Here is a 27231-nt window from a genome sequence, read left to right as displayed (position 1 = left end):
ATTTTACAGAAGGGGAAAGTGAGGCATGGAGAAATCAAATGACTTTTCCAAGGTCACTAAAGATATATCTACACTGCAATTAAAAAACCTGCAGCACCGAGTCTCAGAGCTGGAGGTCAGCTGACTTAGGCTCACAGGGCTAAAACTTGCAGAGGACATGTTTGGTTTTAGGCCGGAACCCGGGCCTACCCCTCCTTGTGGGATCTCAGAGCCCAGGCTCCAGCTTGAGCCAGAACCCCTACAGTGCAGTTTTTATCCCCACAGCCCAAGCCCCACATACCCGAGTCAGCTGACCCGAGTCAGCCAGGGCTGTGCTATGGGTCTTTAATCACAATGTAGACATACCCACAGACTGCCTGTGGGTGAGTTAGGAATTGAACCCAGGTCTTCTGAGTGTTCGTTCAGGGCCTTAACTTTTAGAGCTGGGTGAAATTTTTCAATCAAAACTTGAGGCAAAAAATGCAGATTTGGTAATCCCAAACCACTTTGCCAATGTGAGTCCATTTGCCAAATAGTTTCAGTCAAAAAAAAATTCCAAAATATTTTGTTTGAACACTTTCAAAATGAAATGTTTTGATTTTTTTTATTCAAAATGAGTTTGTGTGGTGAAATTTCCTTTTATTTTTAGAAAATTAAAGAATGTTAAATTTCAGAGTAGCAGTCGGGTTCGTCTGTATCCGCAAAAAGAAAAGGAGGACTTGTGGCACCTTAGAGACTAACACATTTATTTGAGCATCAGCTTTCGTGAGCCACAGCTCACTTCATCGGATGCATGCAGCTCACGAAAGCTGATGCTCAAATAAATGTGTTGGTCTCAAAGGTGCCCCAAGTCTGCCTGTTCTTTTTGAAGAATGTTAAGAGCTCAAAATCTAAAAGTTTAATTGAACCCGACATTTTTTCAATTTGCTTAAATTTTTTTAAAACAAATGTTGTTTTCCCCTGATTTTTTTTTTTTGTAATTCACCACGCACCAAACTCCATTACTCACAGTGCACAGCAAAATCCAATCTCCCTCACTACCATTTCCCTGAATGAGCAGTTTTTCTCAGCTAAAGTCTTCTGTGTGCGCTTGTTACTGGATCAGAATCTCACCTCACCATTGCTGCCAATCCAGGTAACTCTCAAGATTGCAAAGGAAATGCTTCAGTTCTACAAGGCAGAGCAGAATCCAGACCCTTGATTGTGTTTAGATTTTCAAACTGAATATGAATGTTGTCCTCTCAGTCTTATGTTACCTTGAGTTGGTTGCTCAGTTCATTCATACCAGTTACATAGTTTAATTCAACATCGGGTCATTGTACGAGGAGAAAGCCATATGACTGCAGACCTCGATCATTAGCGACAGCAAGGGACAGATTCTGATCTCCGTAACCACCCAGGTAAATTCAGAGCACCTCCATTGAGGTGAATGGAATTGTCCTGGATTTGTGCCAGGGTTAATGGGATTGCAATCAGGCCCATAGAATCTATCCTGCATTGTCATCTGAGCCCCTCCGGATGCACAGCCTGGGAAGATGGGGGCAAAGGTGTTTTTAGGAACATCTGGTGACAGCAGGGAATGGTTTGCTCTTTGGCTACCGTTCTCCTTTATGACCAGGCTGGAACAGACTCAAGGCAAGCATTTGCAATCCAGAATAGCTCGATCTCACCCCGCTCTCCCTGATGCCATCCCCTCAGTATTCTTCTCTACCGGGAAGCGGTATGCCAGCCCTATGCCACCCAGCAAACCCTCCTTCTGCAACAGGTATTCCACCACAGGGCTATCTGGCTGTTTTCTGGAATGCCACTGAGGACTTGGGCCTCAATCTGCTCGAGGCTTTTCCCGGTAATTCCATAACAGCCCATGCCAGCCACACCTTCACTTACTCATTCTGCAGGGAATTTAGTAACAAAACAGCTGGCTGCCATCCTGACTATTGAAAAGAATAAACAAAGGCCACGTGGTTCTTATGGGTTTTAAATTGGTTCAGCTGAGACCTGTTATCTCCTTGGCAGGGGTAGGGAGGAGCTGGCAGGCTTTGAAAACAGGAAAAACTGGTCTAGTGAAAGTTTCAGGTCCCTCTGATCCTCAAGTACTGTACACAGTGGGAAAGTTCATCGGGCACAACACAGAGCAGTCATTAGTTAACATTTCTACTGGGGTATTACCCAAAGGCCACACGCTGGTTGGACCCCCCTTGTGCAAGGTGCTGGACAAACATAAAAAAGGACAATCCCTACTCTGAAGAGCAGCTCTCAGAATGCAGGAGGTGGGCTGCCCGGGTGGCACGGTGTGTTGCTACGTAGCCAGAGACTTCTGTTCTGCTTCACCTGATGAGTTCTTTCATTCCATAACCCAAACCGCCAACCGGAGCGCACACATACCTGCAGCTCTTCAGCTCGGATTAAGAATGAGGGTCTGTCTTGGGCACCGATGTCCCTGCCAAAAACCGCCTTTGGAAAGGGCTAAAAACCAGCCCCCTTTCCGAAAGCAGTTTTTAGAAAGTTGTTTGTAAAGCCAGAGCCCTTGATCTGTGTCATAACCACAGGTAAATTTGCTGCTTAACAGAGACACTATTGAGAGAGATTTGGTTTACTAAATATAAAGGGTTTGGGCCTGAGTCGACTCTCACGTTGATTTTTACTCCTGTATGTGCCAGCTAGCGTCAAACAGCATAGCTCCACCAATGTCGGTGTGTAACCGAGAGCAGGATTTGGTCCACTGACAGCAACTTCTTTATGAAAGTGCTTTGCTCCCAGAAGCAGCGAATGCCAGGGCTTTCCTGAATGAGCAAGCGACGCTGGGGATTCAATTACGTAGACAAAAGGTGGCTGCTGGGATACTTTTGTAAGTCATCCTCAGTGACGAACAACTTATTGCTACTGTGAACATCACAGGGCCAGAAACACCAGTGGAATTGCATGGAGCAGGCTCACATTGGGCTAGATTCACAACTGATCTAAACCGGCATAGCTCCATTCAAGTAAATGGAGCTGTGCTGATTTACTCTAAGTCAGAATCTGGCCCCAGGTGACACTTCGTACCCCATCCTCCTGGAAAATCTTATGCACAGGCTACCGATGGGCTCTAAGGAGAATTCCCACAGATCCTGCCCTGCGTGCTTCCTCGGTCGCAACCCTGAGCTCTTCCCATCCGTTCCACTACCACCCAATATTGAAAAATGTTCATGAAGTCGAATGGTTTCTTCTTTTCTTCCGAACTGGCTTTGTTGACCTGGCATTTTAATCTTTCTGTTAGTGGGTCGTACTGACATCCATTTATTAACCCCTTGATAAAAGCATTACAATGGTGTACAGCTAGGGTGGCTACCCTGGATGCAACTAAATCTTGTGAGAACAGCTGAGCTACTGAGGTTTCTAGTCCATGTGGAACAGCCGTGTTAACTGTGTTCAGGAAGGGGCAGCTTTCCAGCCCTGCCCAGATGGAAAACAAGCCTTCAAGGACCCTTCCTACAAGTCAAACATGACGCTTCTTAATCATAACCCAAAAGGCAAACAAGCTGTGGTATGTACTAGCTAACGCGCTGCCCTGCGAACAAATAGAAATCCTTCAGGTATTGCCACAGATCCGCCATTAGGACACTGTTCTTGCTCAGCTGATTTGGAATGTGCCTGTTACCAACCCTGGCTGCTGCTTGAAACGCAGGCTACGTGGAGTGCTTCCTGCATTGAGGATTGCCAGTTGTCCAGACTGAGTAGCATATCCTAAAAGCAAATGAAATGCTTGCCTCACAATAGACTCTTAACAAAGTTCCAGCCAAGATTGCTTTCAAAGCGCACACTGTATTAGACAGCCATTCATGGGATTGTCATGAACATCTCACATGGTTGCTTTCTTCGTAACTGACACGTGGTGTTCTGAGACCTTTCTACGGTTTTTAAACTGTAGATGTTTCATGGACTTTAGTACTGCAGGACTGTGGAATGGGTCCAAAAACTGTAAGAACTGATAGTGAAATCTCGGTTCCCTACCATGTTAATTGTAAATAGAGCACTTTCCAGTGAAGACATATGTATTCAAACAGCTCCTCTTCTTCTAGGTAACAGGTCTATACTGAAGATATCCAAAACCCCAATTCACAGCCAAACTCCTATGAAAATAACCTACCCGTGAAGCTCCTAAGGGGAATGGGGAGAACTGAAAAGCAGAAATAAATTATGATTATTTTATTATTTATTATTGTGTGTATTATCTGTATAATCATCATGCCTAGATTCCCTATTCATGAACCAGGACCCCATTGTGCTAGATGCTCTATAGATAGCCAGCAAAAAGTCCCCAGAGACTTACAATCTAAGTATAAGACAAGAGACAACAGATAGTACAGACAGATCTGGGAGTAACAAGTAAACAATGTGGCAATAGTGATCAGCATGTTTAGGCCGTGGTTTAGAGTTATTGGGCCAGACCCTCTGCTAGTGTAAGCGTCATTGAAGTTCTAAGCATCTGGTCCTATGGCTTTTAATTCCACAGTGGAACCTAAGCCCAATGGGTCTGTTTTGTGGTTTTGGATTCAGCCAAAATCTTGCGAGAACAACTGATCTACTGAGGTTTCTACTGTTTACAACCAAAATCTTCCAGGGCTACCTGGCAGGATTTCATAGAATCGGAGAATATCAGGGTTGGAAGGGACCTCAGGAGGTCCTCTAGTCCAACCCCCTGCTCAAAGCAGGACCAATCACCAACTAAATCATCCCAGCCAGGGCTTTGTCAAGCCTGATCTTTAAAACCTCTAAGGAAGGAGATTCCACCACCTCCCTAGGTAACGCATTCCAGTGTTTCACCACCCTCTTAGTGAAAAAGTTTTTCCTAACATCCAACCTAAACCTCCCCCACTGCAACTAGAGACCATTATTCCTTGTTCTGTCATCTGCTACCACTGAGAACAGTCTAGACCAGTGCTTCTCAAGCTATCTGATCTGAGGGACCGGCAATTTTTTTTCCAATGTGCGCACACACGGGCAGCCGATGGCTCTCGGACCGGCACCGGTCCGCGGACCACCACTTTCAGTAGCACTGATCTAGATCCATGCTCTTTGGAACCCCTTTTCAAGTAGTGGAAAGCAGCTATCAAATCCCCTCTCATTCTTCTCTTCTGCAGACTAAACAATCCCAGTTCCCTCAGCCTCTCCTCATAAGTTGTGTTCCACTCCCCTAATCATTTTTGTTGCCCTCTGCCGGATGCTTTCCAATTTGTCCACATCCTTCTTGTAGTGTGGGGCCCAAAACTGGACACAGTACTCCAGATGAGGCCTCACCAGTGTCGAATAGAGGGGAACGATCACGTCCCTTGATCTGCTGGCAAAGAGTGTAATGCATTTTGTCACTGTGCTAAAAGTGGCCCATTTATACTCTCAGTTAAATACCAAACATACCCAACAACCCTTGTCAGCAATGGATTTCAGCAAACCTGACCCATATAGCCCATTTGGCCTTGAACCCAGGCCCGAGCCTAAATCTAATCTGGATCCAGAGCCAAACACTGTCTCTTTGGCCCAGCTCTGCTGGTTTCTAATACCTTGTTTCATTAGTGATAACAGAGCAGAGTTCCAACAAGCCATGGGGCTTGGAAAACACTAGAGTGATTTCTAAATGTCATGGAGCTTGTCATGTGGAAGGATGCAGAGCTAAATGAAATTATACTTGGTCAAAGTCACACAGGATAAACAAATCCATTAATGGGCCAAATTCCATGCTCAGATACGCTGATGGAAATCCAGAGGGTCGCCATTGCTTTCAGTGGTGTACAGTAGAGAGGTATAGCCTAGTGGCTAGAGCACTCCACTGGGATTCTGGAGACCTGGGTTCTTTCTATTCCTGGCTCTTCCACTGGCCTGCTGGCTGACTTGGGGTAAGTCACCTCTCTCCCTGTGCCTCAGTTTCCCCATCTGTAAAATGAGGATAACCATTCTGACCCCTTCGTAAAGCACTTTGAGTTGTAGAGATGAAAAGAGCTGTGTGATAGCAGGGGATGATCACTCCAGATTTACAGCAACGTAATTCAGAGCAGAACTGGGGTGGGTGTGCTTAATGATTACTGTTGAGTCAGCTGGTCTCCCAGCTGAGAGTCCTCAGGGCTGCTTCCAGATTCAACCCATGTAGTATAGCCATGTCTGTTCCTCGTTTCCTGATGTCAGTGTCTGGCTTTTATAGGGAACTGAAATGCAAGATTGAAAAAGAGAGCACCAAAAGGGAGCTCTTGTCCAATCAGTCCCACCTCAACGAGACCCACTGTGTCCACTGCCTACAGCCCTTCAAGTTCCTGGTGAACAGCAAGCGCCAGTGCTTGGACTGCCACTTCTACACCTGCAAGAACTGCAGCCGCTACAACAAAAAGGAGCAAGCCTGGATCTGTGACCCTTGCCGCTTATCCAGGTAGAAGGGCAGGGATCAGCAGCCCCGCAGACGAAGGGGTTTCACAATGCAATGGAGCTGGAGATGAGAGGCAGTGTGGCCTAGTGGGCGGGCCCTAAGCAAGACACTCGGGAGAGTTAGGTTCTATTTTCAACTTTGCCACACGCCTATTGCTGGCCTGGGGCAAGTTGCTTCATCTCTCTGTGCCTCAGTTTCCCCATCTGTACAATGGGGATCATAATACTGCCCTCCTTTGTGAAGTGTTTTGAAATCCACATGTGAATGATGCTCCATAAGAGCTAGGCACTATTATTATGAGTAACCCCAAAGATTAGGCAAAGTAAAGCCATGGTCAAGGATCACAAAGGATCTCACATGCAAGTTCCCTCTCCAAAGAGTTTTGATGTTGTTGTTGCTAGGCAGTTCCTGTTATTTTCAGGTTATTTTCCTGAACTTTCCAGGGCCCCCTCTACACCTTCTGGGTGCCTAGTAGCAGAGAGCACAGCCTCTCTCCTTGGGTATGAGCAGTGACCCGCTGCAGCTCTCAGCACCTTTCCTCCTGTGGGGGGGAGAACAGGGCAGCCCTGGGCCGTGTTCTCATCTAAATACGGGCACGGGAACTGTCACTGCTGTATTGGCAAAGAAAAGAGGAGTGAGGATTCATTGGAGAGCTCTGTTAGGCCCTAAAGGAGCTGGCTGGAGTTGGACTGTAAATAGGGCCTTTCTGCCCCCAGGAGGAGATGGTGCTATGTCCCTGTCTCTTCCCCTCCCCGTCTTCTGGAGCAATATGCCCCTCTTCTCCCAGGGTGCAGGGAGGGAATGAACCTTGCACTCCCCAGGCGCAGGGACTCGGATGGTGACGTCCTTGCCTGAGATGCACTATACAAGGAGGCTCCTGGTAGTCTCAGCGCGCAATCTGAAACCGAAGGCGCTGGTGTCTCGGAGCAGCTGAGTGGAAGGGATTATCACCCCAGGCGTGGACCCTCTGAAGCAGTCTGTGCTCTGGGATTTGTGTGGGTGTGTGACCGAGCATAGAGTGGGCCCTTCATGATCTTGTCTTCTGGAACAGGCTGTCAGATCCTTCCGCTGCACACAGCCGGAGTTTCCATTGATAACGAGTCATAGAGAGGTTAGACCATTAGTGTTGGGGGAGCAAATAGTGACCAAAAGCCAAAACAACTCCAGACACCCGCCATATTTGTATTGCAGGCAGGGAGCATTTTTATTAAGGTTGAAACGCCAGGCAACATACCACTGCCCTGAAAACACGGCAACTTAACCAATGTGAAAATCCCTTTTGCAGTTACACTTCTATGTTGTGGATGCCCCAGAGAGATGGGGAGTAAAGAGACATCGGAGGCTCCAGGTCCATTACTGTTTACTGGCTCTAAGTGGAAAGGAGGATACATATGTGTGTGCATGGTAGTACAGTAGGGAAATAAACCCAACATCTTGCCTTTCTCTGTGTCTTCCATTGGGGCCCAATCCAACACTCAGTAAACTAAGGTCAGCGAGAGTCCTTGCATTGACTAGGATGGATCGGATCAGACATTGGCCAATGAAAGCACGACCACTCTGGCTCATGTCTGTTAGTTACCGCCTCTCTCTCTCTCTTTCTCTTTGGGCAGGATTGTGAAGATTGGCTCCCTGGATTGGTATTATGAACACGTGAGATCCCGTTTCAAGCGGTTTGGAAGTGCTAAAGTGATGCGGTCTCTCTACGGCAGGCTACAGCATGGGCAGAAAATGAACCCAACGTTGCTAGGTATGGCAAAGGGCTGCGCTCCTTTTGATCTGCCTCACGTGCGTATTTAACTAATGGTTGTGCAACTGTAACCCACACGCCTCCTGGGTGCGGTGCTCTGTCCCATCTAGTGGCACCGAGACCACTTAGAGAGAGAGATTAATGAGTCTGCTCTACAGCCTCGGTTGAGAGCTACGTAGTAGAGGCTCATGCATTTAGCTCTAGAGGTCCCAGGTTCAATCCCCCACGCTGATGAGCGGCGTCTGTTGGTGTTAACGTGACTCTTGGAAGATATACAACACAGATACATAAAAACGGCCATACGGGTCAGACCAATGATCCATCTAGCCCAATATCCTGTCTTCCAACACTGGCCAGTGCCAGATGCTTTAGAGGAAATGCACAGAACAGGGCAATTACTGAACATCATCTAGTCCCAGCATCTGGCAATCAGAGGCTTACAAACTAGTACTTATAATAATATAATACCAATTAATGCTAAGTTATTGGTATTTTTTGCTGTTAGTAAATGAGACAAAGAGTCAGTTAATTAGGATTCACTTAATTAGCTGCTCTGCCACAGATTTCCTGAGTAACCTCTGGCAAGTCTTTTAATCTTTCTGGGCTTCAGTTCACCGGCTACAAAATTTGGATTGTCTCAAATGGAGACTCAAACTGACTAGGTAAAATGTATCCCTGGTGTAACTCCATTGATACCAGGGATGAATCTGGATGTGTGTGTGTATATATATGTGTGTGTATGCTGTGCATCTATATATAAAAAATATACAAATATGGTGCTTTTATATCAGTATTCGCACTGTTGTTTAAAATATCTCTAAGCCTATAAGTGAGGGCCAGATTCCAGCCCATGCTAAGGCCTCTTTGCACTGCCAGAGCAGCACACATGGACACTAAAACTGCCCTAAAAGGGTAGGTGAGGATTTTCCTAGGTAGGAACAGCTGCCAGAGCTGTCTCCTCCGTAGGCAACGAGTTATATGGGCCCATGGTGCCCGTGTTCCACCAATATTCAGGAACATGGACCCAGCTCCAACAGTGTTTGGGCTTATATTTTCAGAGCCGTCCCGTCCATAGGACGGACCGGGGCAACCATTCTTGGCCCATGCTTTGGGGGCCCCTGCGCTTCAGGGGGACGCGGGGTCCAGGGAGCCCTGGGGGGTTAGCAGGGGGCCTGGCACCGTCAGCAGCGAGAGACCCGGCCCCAGCCTGCCCCGCTCTGCTATGCCCCACCTCTTCCTGCCCCTTCTCTGCCCCGCCCCCCCTCCATTCTTTCCCCCAGACCCCACCCAGCCTCTTCCTGCCCCTGCTCCACCCCCATTCCACCCCTTCCCGCAAGCCCCCGCCACCACACGCCTCTTTCTGGCTTCCTCCCCCGAGTGACACCAGGCACTGGCGGGATGGAGCGGAGAGGAGTGGGGTGGGCTGGGGCCGGGTCACTTGCTGCTAACCCCCCAGGCCGCCCTGGACCCTGTATCCCCCTGAAGCACGGAACCCCTCAAAGCGTGGGGCCCGGGGCGGTTGCCCCAGTCCGTCCTATGGATGGACGGCTCTGCTTGGACCCATTCTGGGCACCACCAAAAATTATACAAACCTGGTGCCCATGGTCTCCTCTGAACCCGAGACAGAGATGTGTCGGGTGCAGGGCTGGAGTGCACTGTGATCTGTTGAGCCCGGTCAGTGTAATGACCCTGAGGGTCTTATTTCAAGCCAATGGAAGCTAAAACAGCCCTCAGTTAATTCAGACGCACTCTAGTTTGGTCCGCAACCGGCTGAAGGGACGGGGTTTGAATTCACCTTCCCCGTCCCCCCAGTCTCCTCTGTGCCATGCTCTGCTCCAGAGCAGCAGAAGGGTTAGTCCTAAGCCAACATTTATGCTTCCTAACATAAAGAAACCCAAGGAGCACGGCTGCTTTTAAATAATTGACTTCAGCCGAGCGAGGGCAGTTTACACAAGGCGAAGAGCTGGCCCTTTATCGCAGAGCTTTCTCGTCTGATCGTTTTCTGCACGCTGATAAATGTTTGCAAAAAGAAAAGGAGTACTTGTGGCACCTTAGAGACTAAGGTGCCACAAGTCCTCCTTTTCTTTTTGCGAATACAGACCAACACGGCTGCTACTCTGAAACCTGATACATGTTTGTATACTGACTTGCCAGTAGGTGGCAGCGTTGGACAGTTTTAAAGACTGACAACACGGTTGCTAAAGCCTTTGGAACAGGTCTTCAGTATTCTAGAGAGTGGCCTGATGGCATATGAACATACGTTTTCAGTGTGGCCGCCCAGGGACTGGATTTATCAACAAGGCTACCATCAGCATCATATACTTAACTGCAGAACTCTGTAACAATTAGCTGCTGCCAACATGGTACGGTATCACTGCTATTTCTGAATGCACACCTTTGAGAACTGGTTCTGTTGCCTATGGTGAGATCGGGGTGGGGGGATTCTTTTCCCACTGGGAGGTCCCAGCAAATAGGTTGCACTGATGCCATGGGTGTACATTGATTAAGCCTGTATATCCTTATTCTTTTCCCAAGTCCACTAGTTCATGGAAATACAAATAGAAGCCCATGGTGTAGATAGTATTTAGTATGAAATTAAAATGATTGCTAGATCTAATGAGCACCGTTCTCAGCAGTACACCGAAAGAGTAAAGAGCATTGAGGTGTTTAGCTTAAAACAAAACAAAGGGAATACCGAAATGAGAATGAAGGATCGTAATTTGCTTAGTCTTTTTTCATCACAGAAGGGCTAGTAATTTTTTATCAGTTAAAGTACCGGTAAAATTGGCAGGCTCCTTTCACGGAGTTAATCTTCTTATAATAGCTATCATTTACTTTGGGCAACATGATAGAGTAATGCTAGGCCTTTATGATTTGTGCAGCACCCTGTCATCTACCAGACACACTGCTGAGTCCTAGATTCTGCAGGGAATTTAACGTTAAGTACGTGTGTTTAGCCCCATTGAAACTTAACGTTTGGCATTTGCTTAATTACATTGGGGAATCAGGGTCTTAACGGGTTGTTAACGTCGTCCTAACAGTGCCCATGCCGTGCTTGGCCATGCAGTCCGATACAACCCACCCCAATATATTTATCCGCCCTCTTTTCCATCCCTTCATGATCCCTTGAAAAACATGGGGATACGGATGAGCCTGGCAGCATGTCATGAGCTTCAGAAGCCCTCCGACCCCTCAGTGGGGAAGTGAACTGGACAGCTGAGTACTGTGCCCTAAGAGCTCTGCCGCCCCCAGCTAGCTGTGGATGGCCTGGTTAGCTCTCACGCCTTGGCTCCTGGCAGGTGCACATGCATCGCTCAGGCTTTCAGGCAAGGCCCAAACCATTCAGAGCCTCGCTGGCCCCCAGCGCCTGCAGCCTCACCATGAAATCACGTTGCAGGCAGCACTGATCAGGGCACAGGTGTCGTGGGCTCGCTGCGTGGAGTGTCGCTTCACAAACAAGCCGCCACTTTCTGCCCCAGCTGCGGTTTCTCAGTGGTGTTAAGACAGAGCCTCGGGTAGAGCATGTTACTGTAACCTGGCCTGGAGATGGCCAGGGCAGCGATAACTGGGGCATGGGCAGCAGCCGAAAGAAAAGGACACAATGGTATGTAGCACTCTTAGCAACCACTGCTAACGGGCCAGCTGGCCAGCAGCACCCCCTAGCTGTGAGCCTAGTAATAAGTGGCAGGCATACCCCGCAGTCAAGCAATATAGCCTTGGACACTTCCATCTTTTACTTCCCATTGTTTTAAGCATTCTTGTTCTTTTCCTGGCTGAGTCTCTGCTACCTGTCCCTCATGCATGCCCCACTGTGTGTTAGGTGCTGGCTAAGTCACCCTGAACCAGCTGGCTTAGGTGGGTATCATGCATATTATATTCCATGCCAACTTGCTATGGCTGCTGCATAGACATGCTGGACAGGAAGGGGTGATGGAACGGAGCCTGGTGCAAACTTGGCATGAGCAGAAGAGCAGTGATCCAACTATGCCCTCTCTGAGCTCTTGGAAGGAAGTGGCAGAGCCACTCAAGTGATCCCAGATGTGCCCCAGGAGTATCTGCAGATAGAGTGCCCATTCATGCCTGCTGTCCTGGATCCTGACCCAAATCCCATTGAAGTCAGTGACAGTCTCCATGGATTCCACTGGGAGGTGACTCAGTCCTGTGGTGATGCTGAATGAATCCCAGTGGAACAGGACCTTTGCCATACGTTATCCTGACACTGAGAAGTGCCCATCACCCACAACTCCCTAGTCAGGCTATTAAATAGGGTAACAAAACCAACTGTGTGTTTGTTGCAGGAGAGCACTGTGCAGATGTTGGTGCCAAATACATAAAGTGTGAACTAGCTGCATTAAGCCTTTTTTATGACTCTGGAGCATGTGGCAAAATCTCACTGATTTTGAGTCCAGTTTTGACTCCAAACTCATGGTCCAGTTTTTTAAATTTGCTTTTCTGATTGTGCCTTGAGAATGCTGGAGAACAGACTCGAGCTCCTGCTAAGCTTGGTTCTGGAAGTTGCTTTGTGTAACATACCTGTAAAAAGTGTTTATTTTTCTTCGTACTTAGGTCTTCATGACCGAGTTTACAGCTTGCCAGACATCAACAGTAAGTCAGCTTTTTTTAATGCCGTTTAAAAAGGAAATCGTAGCAGTGGGCTGCTCTGACCACTCAGTGTGGTACTAGTGGAGGTCCCCAAATCTTCTGCTTTCTTGGTTCATGTGAGCCCAGCCTGTTGTTGTACACTTCAGAATAGTGTATATCAGGAGGGGCGATGGTAAATTGGAACCTCCATAATGTTGATCCTTTTTCACTCTAACAATTGATGCCTGTTCTGAGACTTCTGTTTTTCCGATTTAAGCTCTGATTCAGCAGTGCTCTTAATCACATGCCTATCTTTAAGCACATGAGTACCTTGTTGAATCTGGGCCTTGATAATGTCATAACTGGGGGTTCTTGCCAGTGATAATCAAAATTTCCCCAATTCCTATAAATGGGCGTTTTGTCCATCTCGGTTTTGGCTAAAGGGCTCTCTGGGAATAAGAAAAGGAGGACTTGTGGCACCTTAGAGACTAACAAATTTATTTGAGCATAAGCTTTCGTGAGCTACAGCTCACTTCATCGGACGCATGTAGTGAAAAATACAGTGGGAGATTTATATACACAGAGAACATAAAACAATGGGTGTTACCATACCTGATCACTCTTGTTACAGTGTGTATGGTAACACCCATTGTTTTATGTTCTCGGTGTATATAAAATCTCCCCACTGTATTTTCCACTGCTTGCGTCCGATGAAGTGAGCTGTAGCTCATGAAAACTTATGTTCAAATAAATTTGTTAGTCTCTAAGGTGCCACAAGTCCTCCTTTTGCTTTTTGCAGATACAGACTAACACAGCTGCTTCTCTGGGAATGTTACTGTTTGGGGTTGTGGATTATCTGTGCTTTTCAAAGCAGTATTGACTCCCATTGAGATCAATGGAGCTACTCCTTACAGTAGTATCAGGTCTGGAAATCAAGGGTTGTGATCCATTAATATAGAAGGGTTAGCACAGAAGGGTGAGGAGATCTGGATTTTCTCTTGATTTTCCCTGCTTTATATAAGGGGGCAGGTGAGGATCAGGAGCAAAATTATATTGGGCTGGAGTTAGAGGTAAGAATAAGCAAATCTAAACTGAACTTTAGAATCACTGGCTTAGACTCACTGAGGTTCTCCGAGACTCAGACTCACACCAATCTCCTGTCATGTAATTTAACCATCACCTCTTAATTAGGCCTAGTGAGTCCATGTTGGTGAATCTTTTACATCAAAGAGCTGGAAGATGGGTCTGCAGCAGGAAGAACAACTAGTGAGAGGATATAAGATGATACAAGTTTTTATAAGAAGATACAGGTTGTGAACCACGGCCACATACACCACTGTCATCAAGACACATCGCATCTGGAACCGTCAGCTCCAGGAATGCTGACCTATATCTCTTGAGCTAAAGGAGACTTCCCTGTGCTGTAGTAGGGTGACACAGCGTATATTCCTTGGATCAGCCACTAGAGTGAGACATGATCACACACTAAGGCAGTGTGTTAAGAAAGCATAGGCCCATGAGCACCTCTTGACGCCAATGACTCCAATAGGAGCAGGAGCTGCCCCCAAGAGGCGTTATAAGAGGAACACCAGTATAGGCCCATCGGGTTGCCATCTCTGAGACACATTGGCTTCCCCACCCAACACCACCACCAACAAAAAGGGTCCCAATGCCAACCCTGGCTAACGGTTACTGAAATGTCCTAGAGAACCATTGTACACGCACGAACACCATAACACTAAGTTTATTTTTATGTTTAACTGTCCCAAGTAGAAAAAAAAATTAAATCTTTTCACCAGCAGCTGCAGCAGTAAGAAAACCAGCAAGGCTGGTTAAAAACCAGCCACATGGCAACCCAAGGGTAGCCAACAGACAATGTTCCTTCAGCCGCGCGATGGCTGGAATGCTTCAGCCTGCAGCTCTGAAATCTCGTCCCTGAGTGGTGCTGGGGCTACCAAGCCCTTGATGCACAATGTTTGCTTGTTCTCCTTCCCAGGTGAGTGCCAGCTGCATGCCGGCAGTGGGGTGGGCAACGACAGCGATGATGAAGATGACCTCATGGATGGCGCCGAAGCTGAGCACTATACTAGGGTGAGCATTTACCTCTGTGGACATGCCATGCCTCATTCTACGTGCTTTGGTGTGGACTGTGCTCTTCCCCGCTCTGGGCTTTCTTAGCTGCGGAGGGCTTTCTCTGCAGGGGTTTCTGTTGCTTTGGTTTTCTGATACAAACCTATCTTCCCATGTCGCCAATGTAAATGCTGTAAAGAAAGTGCTGGACACCCGCCCTCAGGAAATTAGGCCCCTTTGTGGTGTCAAACTCCCAGAAATTGATGCTCCCAAAATCACTAGCCCATTTTGACCAGGTTTCCTTTCCCCTGATTAATATGAGCATCCTGGTTCTCTCAGAGTGACACATTGTGACAGGTTGGGGGTCCCGTCCAGTGCAGGGTGAGTGCACCCTATCCTTCAAGCCGCCATTTGCTTCTAGGCAGTGAGGCCTAACGGTTTAAGTCTACCGACTGGCTCTTTGCTATAGGGCTGTAAGGCCTAGCGGCCAGAGTCAATGACAATACCCTGACTCCCAGGGCAGTTAGATTTAGTGGCCGGAGTCAACAGGGTTGGGCCGCCTCCCAGAGGGGCGGCAGCCAGGGTAGGGAGACCCGGGCCCTCCCTGCTCCACTGGATCTCAACCCAGGGCCCTGGTAATGTGCAAGTGAGCTCGCCACGTAGAGGGGATTCGCCAGAACCATGCTGACTACTGTAGGGACAATGGCTAGTCCCTCCCGGGGCTACTTCCTATCGTGACTTCTGCAGTCCTGATGTAGACATCTTCAGGGTCTCTGGGCTCCTCTGGATGCACCAATCCTAGGGGCTCTGACCTCCAAGTGGCATCCTCAGGTACCTGGCTGTCTGCCTGAGTCTCGGTGTCTCTGGCTCCCGCAGTCTGGGGCTTCCACCGCTCCCGGACTGGAGGCTGCAGCATATGTCCATCTTCTCTGGCAACTAGACCAGACTGACGGGGGCTGCTCCCTCTTATACGGGTGCTACACTGTGAGCATGCCCAGTTTGGACATGGGGGCGTGGCTTCCTCAGCCCACACTGAGGAGTTAACCCTTCCCCGTCCAGTGCGGGGTGAGTGCACCCATCACACACACCAACCACCTTTTTCTAAATAGGAAGGAACAGTGTGGCTTAGAGGGCAGAGCGCTAGACTGAGACCTGGGTTCTAGTCCTGGGCCTGGTGGGTGACCTGTTGCAGTCACTTTGGCCCTCTGTGCCTCATTTTCTCTCTTTGTAAAATGGGGATAATAATATTGACCCTCCTTTATACAGCACTTTTAAGATGAAAAGCCGTAAGTGCGAGCTAGGTATTGTTAAATAGATTCTAAACGTCACATTTCATTTTCTATAGGTCAGCCCCTTAGCCAGCTTTATTACCACATCCATTTGTTAAATCATTGGCATTATCTGGGGAGGTAATTGTTTCTTTCAGTTGGTCTCCTGGAAATGCAGTCACTTCATTTCAATCTAACCGGTTAAAGATACAAACTGTCCTTCCCCAGAACTATGCCTGCACTATGGCCCTTACAGTGGCATGGCTGTACCCACTGCAGCTGGGCCACTGTAAGGTCTCCTATGTAGCCATTCTATGCCTGTGGGAGAGAGCTCTTTCATCAGCATAATTAACACCCCCCCAAGAGCGGTGGTAGCTGTGTCAGCGGCAGAGCATTTCCCTCCAACACAGCGCTGTTCATACCGGCGCTTCTGTCGGTGAAACTTCTGTCGGTCGGGGGGGAGGTTTCACACCCCGATGGACAGAAGTTTTACTGACAAAAACGCTAGTGTAGACATAGGCTTAGTTTGGTGAAGAATCTCTTTTGGGGGCATAAGCATCACACAATGAAGTGTAAAATTCCACACAGGCCAAATAAATTAGATCTAATTGCAAGGGGCATTTTAAGGAGCGGAGATGGCAGTGCCTCCTAGCTGTGGCTATCTCTGAATGATCCCCTGGCTGAAAAGGGGGACGCATGTTTGAGGATTCCACAGCAGCTGTTGGAATTCTCTGTGAAATCTGAGCCAATCTCACTTCCCCATAAGTCCTCAATGAACCTGCAGTTGAGTTTCTCCTCAACAGCCCAGAATACTATGGTCTTGCCCGAAAGATCATAGAATCATAGAATATCAGGGTTGGAAGGGACCCCAGAAGGTCATCTAGTCCAACCCCCTGCTCGAAGCAGGACCAATTCCCAGTTAAATCATCCCAGCCAGGGCTTTGTCAAGCCTGACCTTAAAAACCTCTAAGGAAGGAGATTCTACCACCTCCCTAGGTAGAATCATAGAATATCAGGGTTGGAAGGGACCTCAGGAGGTCATCTAGTCCAACCCCCTGCTCCAAGCAGGACCAATCCCCAATTAAATCATCCCAGCCAGGGCTTTGTCAAGCCTGACCTTAAAAACTTCTAAGGAAGGAGATTCTACCACCTCCCTAGGTAACGCATTCCAGTGTTTCACCACCCTCCTAGATCAATGAATTCTTAGGGAATCTTTCCATTCACTTCAAAGCACACTGGAATAGACCTTGCTCATCGGATCCACACCAATATTGGATATCATTCCCATTCTCATTTACACACCTACTCTTTAAATAGGAAGAAATGTGATCCACATTCTGCCCTCAACCACCCAGACAGCTCCACTGACATGTCAGCAGGGTTGCATGGCAGAAAGAGAGAGCAACATTTGATCCATAAATACAATTAGGCAAAGCAGTAATGTCAGACCTGTAGCCAGTAGAGAAGAAAAGACACAACCAGTAACATAGGCAGAGATAGATCATTATGGGCTGAAAGAGTCATCAGACCCCTTTTTAAAGACCAGTTGCGTTTACACTGAATTTTTCTTTCTTCTACTTTCTATGCTTTCTAAGATGCGCAAGACAAAGCGCCTGCTGTCTGTTCATCCCTTTGATTTTGAACTGGACTCAGAATATTCTGCTCAATCACGTCGTCAATCTTTGCAGCTTTCTCAGACTCCGGTCAACCAGGATGGCCACCAGGTATGGGGAGGTGGTTGAGGACTGCTGTTCTCTCATTCCTTGCTCCCTTCCTTTCTTGTCTTCTACTGTCCAGCTGCTTGGAGTTTCCAAGGGTATAATGTTGATTAGCTTTTCCCCCTTGCTTTTTTTTCTGCCACATAGACCTTACTCCTGATGGCCATGAATCAGAATGAGGATAGTGAATTGGAGTGAGGACGGGTGAGCTAGGATGGCAGGAGATTTGGAAAAGATTGTGTCCTCTGGTCTCATTTTCTTCTGGGCTTAATTACTTGTTTTTAAATTGGCCCCTGCAGGAATCGGATTGTTTCTTTGCAATCCCACATGAACATGGGCTCAGTTCATTTCTAGCCTCAGTGGAAAGGGATAAAGTTGGCTTCTTGTGGTTCCAGCCAGCTGCTCTTGCTAGAGATGGAGAGCAAGGCAGGCTGGGAATTGTAGTCCTTGTATCCACAATTGTAGTACTGGGTTCTGTCAAAGTCGGCTGAGGAAAGGACTGGGAAATATGAAGACTCTTTTCTCCCTGTTCTGTGGGAAACCTGAAGGGAGCTGAGGTACTTCTCTAAGCAGGAGGGGCATGTAACCAACCCACATCTGTTTTCTCTGTAATTTTGTTCCTGTGTTTACGCTGAGGCAGGCCCCTCTGGGGAGGAGCTAAGGCCATCTAAAAAGACTGATCCATAAAGTCCTGACAGGCAAAGCTGTTCTTATTGTTTGCAAAACTCCTGGGGCCTGGCTCTCCTAATTGGCTTGGCCTGTCACAGCAAACCACATGGAGAATGACCTTCTGAAAAAGAGAGGGAATTGTATGGGTAGCGGAAGATTTCCCAATGCTGAAAAACAACAATTTTGCATAATTATTGCATAACAGTTGTGCAGAAGAATACAAAACCAGCTTCATAATACATCGATACTTCTTCCGGTCATCAGTGGCTGTTACCAGCCATTGCAAACGGAGAGATGTTAGTACAGTAGAACCTCAGAGTTAGGAACACCAGAGTTACAAACAGATCAGGCAACCACACACCTCATTTGGAACGGGAAGTATGCATTCAGGCAGCGGCAGAGACCAAAACAAACAAAAAACAAATACAGTGCAATACTGCCTTAAACATAAACTACTACAAAAATAAAGGGAAAGCAGCATTTTTCTTCTGCATAGAAAAGTTTCAAAGCTGTACTAAGTCGATGTTCAGTTGTAAACTTTTGAAAGAACAGCCATGACGTTTTGCTCAGAGTTATGAACATTCCGGAGTTACGAACAACCTCTATTCGTGAGGGGTCCCTAATTCTGAGGTTCTGCTGTTCCTAGATTGAACAACACACCCAATGACTGTGAAAGTCACACCTCGACGTAGCATGTACAACATAAGAGATTCTTCTTCCTTCCCCAGTCCTGAAGAAGAGCTCTGCATAGCTCTAAAGGTTTATCTCCCACCAACAGAAGTTGGTCCAATAAAAGATATTACCTCACACACCTTGTCCTGTCATAAAAGATCCATGTATTCTACTTGATGCACAAAAAAGCAGCATCTCTTGCTTGATGTCCAAAAGGCAGACAGAGTTTTTCTGAAATGTTCCGAACTGACTTGCACACAGGCTAGTGGTGTGCAAACCTCAAAAGTAAAGAGTAGTGGTTCAATTTGTACAAGAGCCCAGATGTTTGGGTGCTGATCTCAGCCTTAATTCACTCCGTGCAGACTTCATGGAGTTGCAGGACTGGATAATCCATTCTTGCTTCTGGTTAAGTCAGAAATACTGAGTTGCCTTTTTTTTCTTTTTCCTGCTACCTCAACACTTAAAACCCGTCTCCTGGGTAGAACCAGGAAGTGCTAAGAAATGTAACAATAACTTTTTAGTTGAAAAGTCAGCCAAACCTTGGAGTTTTCAAACTCCAAAATAAGTTTGATAAAGCTTTTGGGGCAAACCGTGTAGGTTGGTTCTAGCCTGTCTTTGTGAAGGACACTGTGCTTGTAGCCTATGAGAAAATGATCTCTCTTTAAGAACCATCTGAATATAACCAGGGTTTTGGGAGCCACATTATTGTTTATTCAGTAAAAGGACTTGACATTTTAAAAACATAGACACATGGGCTGAGATTTTCAAGGCTACTTAGGGGATTGTGATGCCCAATTCCAATTAAAACTAATGGCAGTGGGGTGTACTAATTCCTTAGGCAAGCATTTCAAATCCCATCCACTTTTAGGTCTTGGTTCAGGAATTGGAACTAGAAAGTTGATCCACTAATTCACTGGTGGGGAAAAATAACCTGAAAATATTTTGCTTGAAAGTGGGTTTTGGGGAAAGGGACACACTGCTTATTTATAGGTACTGACCCATGTCCTCTCTTCTCAGTCATTCCCGGATTTCCCTGATGCTGGCGAGGACACCTCCCGGAAGGAGACAATGGTTGCTGAAGCAGACCTGGCTGCAGTGTTCCACCAGATCCTTCAGGAGCAGGGACAACATATGACCCCTCCAGAGCAGGAGTTTAGCACTGAGGTCCGGCTGACAGTGAACTCACAAAGGAAGAGCCTGGAAAGGAATCCCAAACCTGGTAGGCTACACTGACCAGTGTCCTGTCCCATTTGAGGAAAAGCAGCTGGGCCAGCAGTTCTAACAGAATGGAAATGTTAATGGTTCCGGACTCTTAAAAAATAACTAAACTACTAAAACACACAGGGCCTGACTTTCAGGTGCATAACCGTCCATCTGATTTGCACATGCAAATCAGCTTATGTAGCTAGCTGGTCATCTGGGCATAAGCAACCGATCATCCTGGCTCCAAAGCAAGGAATGCCACCTTCCGAATCACCAGCCTCACTCCCTGCAGCGCTCTGGGCTGTGCTAGGAGGTCTCTCGGGTCTACCTTGCTTAGCGTGTCAGATGAAATTGAAAGCCAAAGTAGCCTTGCTTCAGGCCTGAGTGCAGCCACATTTTAACTTGCTCAGCCAGATTCCCATCTGGTGTAAATCATCCTAGTTCTAATGAAGTCAGTGGAGCACTGCTGATCTACACCAGATGAGGATTTGGCCACCGTAGCAGAGCAGTGGCTCAGTTGCGTATGGCATGATGACAGCTTATGTCCTCATTTTCAAGTTGTGCATCAAATGTACTCATTTAAAGAGTACTGTCATGCTTAAATCTGTTTGGGGAGATTTCCCTGGCTCCGGAGCCTGGTGCAATCAAACCCTCTCCTAAGGGAATCAGGAGTTTATGGATACTATAAGTTCTCTAGCGAATGAGATTAAAGAAAACAAATTCTTCTTTCACTAATGTGCTTTCTCCTACCAGGGTAACAAAGCAAAATGTGCATGGTGCATAGCTTAAACATGGGCTGTCCTAAAATATAATCTCCCGTGTGTTTTTAATGTATTGGCTGGATTTATTAACACCCAGGTGACTGTGACCACTGAGATTAGCCGAGCTAGAGGTAAATAAAATGGAGGTACTATATAGAATAAAAATAACACTCTGGAACTGACTTAAAAAGCATTTAACAAGGCTTTTATTCATTTCTCCCAGGTTTGAGACCTGATCCAAAGTGCACTGAAATCAATGGAAAGTTCCCTTTGACTTCATTGGTTTTCAGATTAGGTTTTCTGAGCTCAGCTCCCAAGACTAGTGAAAATGTAGACTCTTTACGGTCTGGTAGGTGAAGTCCTTGATCCACCCACAGCTGTGGTTATTCACACTTCCCTGCACTGCCCCGACATCTTGTTCTGGAGAGTTCGCCTGTGGGGAATCATTCCAGTCCTTGGTCTTGGTACTGAGCCTGCCAGCAACGGTGCCAGTTGGGCAAGTGGGTCTTGGGATGTGGACCTGTCTCCACCAGGAACCAGGCTGAGACCACCAATGAATGTCACATACACGAGGGAAGTAGCTGCTAGATAGAGCTCAGTCAGCAGCTACCTGGGTTGGATTTGAACCCGTGAATATAGCAGTGAAAGACCTAGACCATTGTCAATCCGCTAAGTAGTCCAGCTGCCTCCCTGAAGTCCTGTAAGATGCTTTTCACTGTGAGATAATACTTTCCCCCATAAAGCACCTTTTGGGTGAGGGTCTCTTAATTAAGTCTTGCAAAAACCCTAAGTGGGACGATTCCTAGTTTAACTGACTGGAAAGCAGAGGCACAGAGCGGTACTGTACATACACATAGCAAGAGACGGTTCCTGTGTGCTCTGATCATTAGACCACGCTCCATCCAATGTAGCATAGAAACTGTAATGTCAATCCTGTTTGTTCTGAGCACTCGAATTATTTTAAACTGGGTTTCAAGCCCCACTGATGTATCTGCTCTCTTAAATGTTACCTCTGGATAACAACCCGCCCTGTAGCCCCGATGAAACAGTTGTCTTTCCATGCCTACATGATGCAGTTCACTGAAAGTAAGGGACACACGCCTTGACACACGCCTTGAATGAGCTCAGGGGCTTTATATCTAAGCGATTCGTAGCTTTCTCTTTGCTGGCATGAAAAGCCCTCTAACTTTGTTACCTGAAAGCTTGGCGTGGTGAGTATAGGACACTATGGGTATTCTCACAGAGGATGCATTCGCTTTTGCTTTGAATAAGCTATTGCTGTTAGAGTATCCACTGCTACAGTTTGGAAAGGGAAGAACTTGTCAGCTCTTCTAATGAGGCATCACAGTGTGATTTATTTAGCAGGCTTGTGAGCGTCTGGTCTGAGGAACTGATACAAAGTCCACTGAAGTCACTGGTGTTCTGTAAAGCTATTTAGTGCTTTTTCCTAATATTGTTGCTGTTTCCTTTTTCACCTCTCCTCACCCATCCTTCCGCGGGCTTTTCCTGAAACCTAAGATGATAATCCCTGCCCTGAGCCTCCAGTGAGTCGAACCCGTTCTGTCCCCAAAGGCGGCCCATGGAACAAGCAGCACCGACCCCAGTACTCGGCGGATATGGACACCTCCGATGAGGACGTAAAGGGAGCCCAGAAGATACCTGTCTACCAGCCCCATCACATGAAACGCCGAAACAGAGCCTCCTCCCAGGAGAATATAAACCACTCTGGAAATCAGGTAACAAAGGGATTTTAAACCATTCCCAGTAACTTGTATGATCTGTTCCATGGCTGAGACTCTGCAACCTAAGTCACCTTTGAAAGAGAATGGTTCAGGCAGATGGGTCTCATAAATGGTGGCTCTGGTACAGTGAAATAATAATCTTCTCCAGAGCTGGACTAGCTGCTCTGATGGATGGTGAGAGGGCAGAGAGAGCACACTGTATGCAATCAAGAAAAGAAAAGGAGTACTTGTGGCACCTTAGAGACTAACCAATTTATTTGAGCATAAGCTTTCGTGAGCTACAGCTCACTTCATCGGATGCATGCATCGGATGTATGCATCCGATGAAGTGAGCTGTAGCTCATGAAAGCTTATGCTCAAATAAATTGGTTAGTCTCTAAGGTGCCACAAGTACTCCTTTTCTTTTTGCGAATACAGACTAACACGGCTGTTACTCTGAAAGCAATCAAGAAAGCAACTCCAACTGCCTGTAAAACCAAGGGATCAATCCAGCAGCACAGGGGCACTCCAGCCACACCCACTGATCCCACTCACAAGCCCGGTGCTAGGGGCCAAGAACGGTGTGGCCTGGAGTAGATATACCAGAGAGTCCACCACTGCAGAGAAAATCCCCAGGAGACTGGCTAAGTTGGTTTTGCAGCCCCTTTGCATTGCCAGAGTAGTGAAAGGAGCTGTAACTTTGGCTATGACTACACTACCGCGGTAAATCGACCTATGCTACACAACTCCAGCTACGTGAATAACATAGCTGGAGTCAACGTACCTAAGGTCTAGTTATCATGGGGTCTACACTGCGGGGGGGTCGATGGGAAAAATCTCCCCGTCAACTTACCTTACTCTTCTCATCAGGGGTCGACTGGAGAGTAATCTGCAGTTGATTTGACGGGTCTTTACTAGACCCGCTAAATCAACTGCCAGTGGATCGATCTCAGAGCGTCAATCCCGGCTCTAGTATAGACCTGCCCAGAGTCTAGGATCTGTCTCTTAAGATATTTTCCCGGTACCATTTTATGGCTGGCTGGCACCTAACTATTCATATCCCATGCCACATTGTGGGCCACGTTCTGCTCTCAGATCCAGAAGGGAAGCGGGTTGATTCCATTGCGGGTTGCACCAGTGTAACCAGGTGTGGTTCTGGAAGTGCACATTTAAAGCCTATCAATGCTCCCGAGTTATGTGCCTGGGCGGAGGGAGACCAGGCCCTTCTATCTCTGTCCCCTTCTTTACACGGAACATTGCTGGGCCTATCGTCGTTTCCCCACTCCGTCCTATTCGCCACCACGTTTTTTTAGTTCAGCAAGAAGAGGAAATGGAGTTCTACTTCACGCTCCATTTAGCTGTAATAAAAAGCCCAGCCTGTTCCATATAGTCTATAAGCTGCCTGTAGTTTCCTATGCACCTGAAAAAGGCTTTACTCACATGAATGGATCAGTGCTTTAGGAGCCAATGAAGCCTTGGAGTGGAATAGCTGCTCACCTTCGTGATCCTCTTCTTCTTTTGTCGCTCTTGGAGTGTTCCAACAGCAGTTGGAAACAGTCACTCTGACTCATCTCATACCTTTGATCAGTGATCCCAAGGGGAAAAGCTGCAAATGTTGCTTATTTTAGGGTGGGGGGAAGGGAGTTAGATTTCTTCCCCCTGTATTGAAGGTTTTAAACAGATTACAAAACTGCAGGTTGATTCAGCAGAAAACCTGCTCATCCACTAAACAAAAGCACACAGTGGTATTTGAACAAGCAAACATGCAGTTAACATACAGGACAATTTCTAAGCTACATTTACAAGAAGTGGACATGTCTGGGTTCTTTGCACATCCTAAATATCAGCTGCATTCAGTGGGTGTCTAGGGGTGGGCAACAAATGTGCACTCTGACCCGAGGAGCATGAAAGCTGAGGCTTACATGTTGAAAGCTAGTTTTAAACAAGACTGTGCTTTCCCTCCTCTTCCTAAGTTCCTTCAATGCCTATTGTAAGTAGTGACTGTCTTTCATTTTACATTAAATGATAAAACATGAACTGGATATATGTATCCACATGCAATGAACACAGTACGTTACCATGGGCAAGTAGGGCCAAATTCTGCTTTCGTATACAGCCACACTGGCTTATTGACTTCAAAACAATACTCGGATCAGTGTGACAGTTTATTGAAAAAGGACAGATTTAAACCTAAAAGAGAAAAACCACACACTTACTACAAAATAGCTTTTCTGGAAATGACTAGAAAATGTGAATTATAATAATCCCTAGCTCTTCTCTAGCACTTTTCATCAGCAGAGCTCAAAACAGCTTTGGAAAAAGAGGGCAGGATACTGATCCTCATTTTATATATGGGAAACTGAGGCACAAAGGGACTTGCCCAAAGGGTCACTCAGCAGGCCAGTGGCAAAACTGGGAATAGCACCCAGGTGTCCTGAGTTCCAGCCACGTGATTTATTTACTAGGCCACACTGCGTCCCCGTAACAAAGCAGATCCTGGGGTCCAACACACAGCATCAGTTTTTAGGTACAGCTGGCCAAGAATCTTTGACAAAACTTGCAATTTTGGCACATGTCTTCATAAAAATGACTACAAATTTCAATGGGAAAAAAGATCTAATAATTTCAGCAACCATTTTCAAATTACATCCTGTTTTTCAACCAGCTCTACTCTTAGGGAAAAAATTACCTGCTTGAATACACCTTTCTGTTTTTTAGAGGAAGAATTGTTCAACCAAATATTATTTTCAGGCCAAAAAGCCTCTGAGGGAAAATGGGAAACAACCACTTTTTATACTGGAGAACAAATGGGCTGGCCTGAAAAAGCGGTAAGATGGTATCACAAAGCTCACCTGGGATCACCACTGATAAAGCTCTCCAGAGCAGCCTTTAAGCCAGAGGAGTCAAACTCGTCTGCCTATAGCAGTCAGGAGATCTAGCAATGTCATGCCCATCAATAACAGGTGCACAGCTAAGTCTTGCAACATTGTCCTAACGTTTATCCATAATGCCCTAGTCTAACTGCTCTGATGATAACATAGAGTGGCCAACTTTCTAATGTCCGAAAACTGGATGCCCCTGCCTCACCTCTTGCCTCTGAGGCCCTGCCTCCAGCCCCACCTCTTCCCCCAAGGCCCCGCCCCTCCCGCTCACTCCTCTCCCCCTGTCGCTTGCTGCTCTCCCTCTCAACTCCAGCGTGAGCAGCCCCAAGGGACTTGCAAACCCCAGCTCCCGGGCGGGCTGGGAGTGCAAGTCAGAAGAGCACTGTGGCCACGCAGGTGCAGCCAGGCAGCCCTGCTGGGGAGCTAGGATGTAGCCCCCCACCTGCCCCCCTTTGCACTGCCTGCCCTCAGGGCCGTCCTTACCCATACGCAAAGTACGCAGCTGCGTAAGGCACCAGGAAATTTGGGGCATGCTGCTCCAGCCCCTGCCCCGCCTCTTCCCCATGACCCCCACTCCTGCTCCGCCCCAGCCCCGCCTCCACTCCCCTGAGAAGTGCAGCAGGACCGGCCCCAGCCTCGCCGATGGTGAGTGCAGGGGGGTGGTTCCCCCCTGCCCCCCAAGCCAGTCCTGCCCCCCAAGCCAGCCCCACCCCCCGCGGAGGCCTGGGGCCCCAGACACGCACCCCATGGGGGGGCTGCGTAGGGCCCCAGAATAGCTAGGGACAGCCCTGCCTGCCCTGCCCAGCAGCCCCCTTCCTCGCCCACTCGCACCCTCCCCGCCCTGGAGCCGCCTGAGAGCTCGGCCAGGGGAAGCGCCGGCTGCCAGGGCAGCTCGAGTTCCTTCCCTCCCGGGGAACTGCGGCCTGAGCTGCTGCGCGCGTGCTGCCGCGGGAGCCGCCACTTCAGGGCCAGGCAACAGGCTGCCACTTCCCCCCCTGCCTGCCGTAACCAGCCTTTTAGTGTCCAGTCAGTACATCTGACCGGACTCTGCCAGATTCCCTTTTTGACCGGGCTTTCCGGTCAAAAACCGGACACCTGGCAACCCTAAGCCCACAGCAGTGATGACTCCTTTGCAGATAATTAGGTTGATCCTACAAAGTTGATCCTACTTAGTTCTACCACAAGTGCAGGGGACTGGACTAGATGACCTCTCGAGGTCCCTTCCAGTCCTATGATTCTATGAAACACCATCATAAAGTATTGCCAACCCCAAGTGTTCAAAAAATCATAGATTCATTGAGTGTAAGGCCAGAAGGAACCATCTCACGTCCTTTATAGCACAGGCCCAAGAATTTAATCCGTTAGTTACCCCATATTGAGCCTAATAACTTGTGTCTGATTAAAGCATTGCTTCTAGAACAGCATCCAGTCTTAATCTGAGATCTTCAAGAGATAGAGAGTCCACAATTTTCTTTGGGTAGTTCGTTCCAGGGGTCAATCACCCTCACTGGTAAAATTAACCAAAACAAAACTGTGCCTTATTGTAATCATAAGTCAGGACCCCAA

General features: G+C 47.4%; 1 protein-coding gene across 4 annotated transcripts in view; it reads left to right on the top strand.

Annotated features, from left to right (window-relative positions):
• MLPH (melanophilin) overlaps window positions 1-27231 on the top strand; it is an 87559-nt gene that overhangs the window by 25394 nt on the left and 34934 nt on the right. For 2 of the 4 annotated variants that reach the window (XM_074968152.1, XM_074968150.1), the window contains exons 3-9: window positions 6155-6376; window positions 7984-8120; window positions 12687-12725; window positions 14698-14792; window positions 17635-17763; window positions 20116-20317; window positions 22635-22798. In XM_074968152.1, the coding sequence (XP_074824253.1) occupies window positions 6155-6376; window positions 7984-8120; window positions 12687-12725; window positions 14698-14792; window positions 17635-17763; window positions 20116-20317; window positions 22635-22798 (988 nt within the window). Of the gene's footprint in view, window positions 1-6154; window positions 6377-7983; window positions 8121-12686; window positions 12726-14697; window positions 14793-17634; window positions 17764-20115; window positions 20318-22580; window positions 22799-27231 lie in introns of all 4 variants that reach the window. The other 2 variants (XM_074968149.1, XM_074968151.1) reach the window with 2 other exon arrangements.

The sequence above is a fragment of the Natator depressus genome, chromosome 11 (genome assembly GCF_965152275.1).
Source record: "Natator depressus isolate rNatDep1 chromosome 11, rNatDep2.hap1, whole genome shotgun sequence".
In the NCBI taxonomy this organism is placed as follows: domain Eukaryota; kingdom Metazoa; phylum Chordata; order Testudines; family Cheloniidae; genus Natator; species Natator depressus.
Note: the sequence above shows the minus strand (reverse complement) of the source record. Positions and strands in the feature narration are given on the sequence as shown.